At 31.6% G+C, this 5,199-nt stretch overlaps 1 protein-coding gene across 1 annotated transcript; it reads right to left on the bottom strand.

The window, feature by feature from the left end:
* Positions 1-2,187: 2,187 nt before the first annotated feature.
* Positions 2,188-4,284, bottom strand: LOC130968770 (mitogen-activated protein kinase 3). Its single transcript, XM_057894222.1, has 4 exons — positions 4,000-4,284; positions 3,582-3,711; positions 2,634-2,771; positions 2,188-2,529 (listed from the first exon to the last, which is right to left on the bottom strand). Exons 1-4 carry the CDS (start codon positions 4,158-4,160, stop codon positions 2,188-2,190), a joined length of 771 nt encoding a protein of 256 aa, XP_057750205.1. The 5' UTR covers positions 4,161-4,284.
* Positions 4,285-5,199: the final 915 nt, after the last annotated feature.

Below are 5,199 nucleotides of genomic sequence, written 5' to 3'. Positions count from 1 at the left end.
AAAAATCAGTTTATATTGTCGTGTTTATAAACTTTTTTGCTTTAATATTGGTTCTTTTTATCCTACAGGTTATTTTTAATTCATTCCCTACCAAATTATAATCTTCATAGATGTTTTAAAATGAGGTTTATTAATCTCAATGAGGCAAGTCTCAATGATTTGACATTAGCAACGGATGAGCATCATGTGAAAGTTGCTATCCAATTTTTTTTTCTTGTTTAATTTGTAAATTTTATTTCTAACGCTCAACATATACTTGTTTAAATTATAATATTAAACACATTTAAATGATAAAATATTAGAATAAAATTAAAACAAAATACAAAATGGTTAAAAAAATTATTATTCAAGAAATATTTTTGCGAATAAAAATTATATTAAAAATATTAGTAAATAATATTACTTTTTTTTGTGAAAGCAAACTCACTTTACATGTTAGTACATGTCAACTTATTATGGTTACCTCTACTTAAATGAAAATGACAAAAACATCTTTTTATGAAGATATTTTGTTTAAAAGTGTGACTTGTTTATTTAACCACACCTTAAACAAATACAACACTTTTATAAATATCAAAATCTAACCATACAATTCATCATCTAAGGGTCAAAAGAGAATATTTTTATATGAAGACAATTATAAAGTTTTTATTGTAGTATCCACCTTTTTGATAAGGATATTAACCTTTAAAATCTAAAGTTGAAATTGAGACATATTCAAACGATAAAGGCTATATATATAGTTTTAAAATTTTTCAAAAATTTATGACTTATTTTTTATTAATTAAATAAATTTTAACTCTTAATTTGTTATATTTTATATCAATAATTCACATTTAAAAAGATAACATAATAATGAAGTTAATTATTTTTTTGGAAAAAAATATAAAAGCTAAAAAATGAAGGCCTGGGAACTTTATTTGTTACCTGACTTTCTTTTTTTTTTCAAAGAATGTTGTACATTCTTTGTTTTTCCCAATACCCATTAGCATTTGCTATGCCTCAACTTTTAGACGCTCTACTGACCAAAAAACGAAAAAAACTTAGACGCTCTGCTGCATTTCAGCCTAGGATTAAAATTCTCAAACACAAGGCAATGTGAATTCCAACACTTTTTGTAATGCAGTAATTCCTATCTAGTTATACTATGGTCCGTGCACGGTGCACCTAATTCTCTAAAGCATAGAAGAAAATGTTCTGAATATTCAGCTCACTGAAATTAAATAATCTATACAGATAATATAGCATATAAAACTGCAATCAAGGTCGCGAAAAGTTACAAAGCAAAATAATTTAGCCAACACACAACGTGAGTTGACCACAAAAACAGGGCCTCGGCCCAAAAGAAGAAAAGAACCCAAGATATTGAATTCTGGGGAGTAATAATCATTATATGGTGCTTTACAACACTAAGGCACTCATTTGTTTTAAAAGCATTAAATTGAACCTAACTAATCTCACATATTGAACAGGATTTACCAAAAAGAATTGATCACAATAATTTTAATCCCGTTTCAACTTTGAGTGCCAATGCCTCTCTGTAGATCATCTCTTTTATTTGTTCTTCATCCAACTGCTGTTGCTCAAAGTCAAATGAGAATGGTTCCATGCAGACAGGTTCGTCGGCTATATCATGCAGCTTTTCAAGATATGGATGGGCCAGTGCTTCTTCAACTGCCAGTTTTCAAACAAAAAGAGATGAAATTTAGCACAATTTTATTCAATACAAGAAACTCTGCTGTTGCTACACCAGTGAGTTGCCTCCAGGTTTGTTCTAAAATCCATAGCTAATGCAACGCCCACAAATGTTCAAATAAGGCAATACATTTCTTTGCACGGTTACATAAACATAGACAAAAGGATATTGAGAAAGTTACCTGTAATTCTTTTAGTTGGATCAATTGTCAACATTTTATCAACAAGATCAATGGCCAAGGGATGAACATGGGGGAAGATCCTAGCTAAAGGTTGGCGAGCATATTGAGGAAGTTGTCGGATATATCTTCTCGCATCCTCACTTTTCACTAACCCAAGGTCTGCCTCAGTTGGAGTGCCAAGAAGCTACAGAAAAGTAGAAGTGTAAGCACTATGCAAAGATTCAGCGGACTTACTCTCGACAGTTTTATGATTATCAGATTATATGAGCTACTAAAAAGATGTTCTTGAAACTTTGTACATTGTTTCTTTTCAACTAACCTCTGTCAATAGGCGCATCTGATGCACGTGATCCTTCCCTGGGAGGAGAGGCTTTTTATTCATGAGTTCCATAAAGATGCAACCAACAGACCAAACATCAATTGCAGAAGTGTAATCAGACGAGTTCAACAGCAGTTCAGGAGCCCTGTACCACCTTGTGACAACATACTCTGTCATGAAATCATTTTCTAAAGTTGGCCGCGCAAGACCAAAATCAATAATCTTCAAGTCGCAATTTGCATTCAGCAACAGATTGCTTGGTTTCAAATCTCTATGAATTATGTTTGCAGAATGTATGTACTTCAGCCCACGAAGAATCTGATACAAGAAGTACTGCAAGCACAACAGCATATAATCATCAGTAAAACCGGGGGGAGAAAAAAAAGCTCCAGTGCCAAAATGCAGAAAATCATAGTAAAAAAATTGTGAGCATTCACCTGGCAGTGTTCCTCCGACAGGCCCTGATTTGAGCGAATAATGTGATGAAGATCAGTATCCATGAGCTCCGTTGCAATATAGACATCATTAAACTCTCTACGAAGGGGTGGAGGAATAACATCTCTTAAGCCAATCACCTGTTTTTACAAACAAAATATTTTATTAATCAGGCTTTGATAAAATGATAAAATATTAAAATCTTATCAGCATGAACAAGAGCAACCATTTTCAGGAAGTAAAATGTTACGATCTACATGAATTTATAATGGAACCTAGTACGAGTAGCAACTCATATGCCTTCCGCATATCAGGGATATCAGGTAACTGTCATCAATTATGCTTGGCTCTATTAAATGATTGCGTTTTATCCATCAAACGTGTGGTCACATGTATCTTACGGCCATTTATGTTGCCGCTTGAACAAACTTTTGACAGCAAGAATCAATTGAATTTATAGCATATACCATACATAATAAGAATCACAGAAAATCATTTTACTCAAATTGATGTTATAAGTTGCAAAGATTCAAGCAAATAATCAAATAAGTCAAAAGAGTCAACATCTCAACTAAGCTTAAAATAAAGAGCAATGCTCGTAACGATACATAGATTTATAGTATGGAAGTGCATGGAGCAGCGGATAACAAATCGTGGTGGCATTTCGCAACTGATCAAAATAAGTTGAAAGTTATGAACAGATGGAAGCTGTTTTTCACACTGCAAAAGTTCGTTCCACTTATCATTTTTCTCTAAAAATAATATCGCGCCAAAAAAATCGCTATAAAATTCACACTGCTAAGTGTCTTTGTAACTTTTCTCTAAAAATCATAAGCTATCACTCTGGAAAAAAATGTATATATAACAACTGGCTACAAATTCAGAGAGATAAGCGTCACTGTATACGATATCCAAACTATATTAAACTCGAGAAAGGACAGACGACTCACGTTTTCATGATCCAGATGCCTCAGGAGCTTAATCTCACGGAGTGTGCGCTTCGCATCCATGTGATTATCGAACGCGTTCGCTATCTTCTTAACAGCAACCAGCTCATTAGTCTCAGTATTCAACACCGAGCTTCAAAAATCACAACAAACACAAAATTCAGCTTAATCAGTGTCTTAATCTACTACAAAAACAAAACTAACCAAAACCTAAAAAAAAAAAAAAATCGAAGTCAAAATTCTCGCAATCATCATCTTCGAACAATTCAGCTCCGAATTGAACAGCAACACATAAACACACAGATTTTCACAAAAACTCAGAAAAACTACAGCGATTTCAAAAGCGAAAAAAAATCAAAACGACGATTCAACTCGAGAGAAACATGAAAATCAAGAAGAAGAAGCAGAAGTAAGTAGTTACCAAACGATTCCGTAAGCTCCACGACCGATAGGCATGATCGGAGGACGGTACTTAGCGGTGACCTCAAAGAGGTTACCGAAGATGTTGTACTGAATGAACTGTCCACCGTGAGTCGGAACCGCCGGAAAATCCGCGGCACCGTTTGGATTAACCCCGGCCATCGGTGTTTTCTACTTTCTCTCTCTAAACGGAGACTTTTAGTTTCTATCTCTCTCTCTCTAGAAACCGTTGAGAGGGACGAAGGAAGGTTAGTGTGTTGAAGAAGAATTTAAATATAAAGAAATAATTGGGAATTTATATAAGAGGAAGAGTTACGAGTGAGTGTGTGAGTGTTCGTTTTGCGTGGTCTACTCTACTCGGTTGGGTAAGCACGTTTTAGTTTTCGAGTTACACTTTCACCTTCGAAGCAGGTGTAAGGAAGAAGGTGCGAAAACGCGCGAGCGTAGAAAAATTAACAAAGTCAAATAAAATTCGGTGTTAAATTTATCTTTAATTTGAATTTCTTGTCAATATAAGAATAAAAATTTAGAGAAATTTTTGAGTAATCAATTTTTAATATTTTATTATTATTATTTAATTAATATAAATATTAAATTATTTTTAATAAATAAATTTTATTAATTTATATGTATAAATTATAAAAATATAAGTGTAAATTGTATTAATTTATGTTATAAATTCTGATAAATATAAATATAAATTATAAATTTTTTGTATACAAAATTTTTATAAATATAAGTAAAATTATTGTCAATCAAATACTAATAAAAAATAATAATATTTACTAATTATATAATATTATTTTTAAAAAATTGTATACATTTATCTAAATTTATATATATGACATCATACCTATTATTTTAAAGTGGTTACGAATTCTAATATATAATTAAATGACGATTTAGATTTTATTTTATTTTATTTATGTAAAGTGTAGATAATATAAGTAAGTAGAATAGTTTTTATAAATATACTCTGATTACTCTCTTAAGAATACACGGTAATATGTGAAAAATCTATCAATAATTGAAGATAGTTATCTTCATGATACAAACAAGTTAATTTAAGAACTACGAAGAGTTTTATTTAATAATTATGTAAATTCACGAGGAGAATTTCCTTAATTGTGTGAAAAGTACAATACTATTTTGCCCTCCTTGTTGCGTTTAAAAATGAGAGGGGGATCTTTATTTTCTATTT

This window comes from Arachis stenosperma, chromosome 3, assembly GCF_014773155.1.
Source record: "Arachis stenosperma cultivar V10309 chromosome 3, arast.V10309.gnm1.PFL2, whole genome shotgun sequence".
In the NCBI taxonomy this organism is placed as follows: Eukaryota; Viridiplantae; Streptophyta; class Magnoliopsida; order Fabales; family Fabaceae; genus Arachis; species Arachis stenosperma.
The sequence above is the reverse complement of the archived record's forward strand: the minus strand, read 5'-3'. Positions and strand labels throughout refer to the sequence as shown.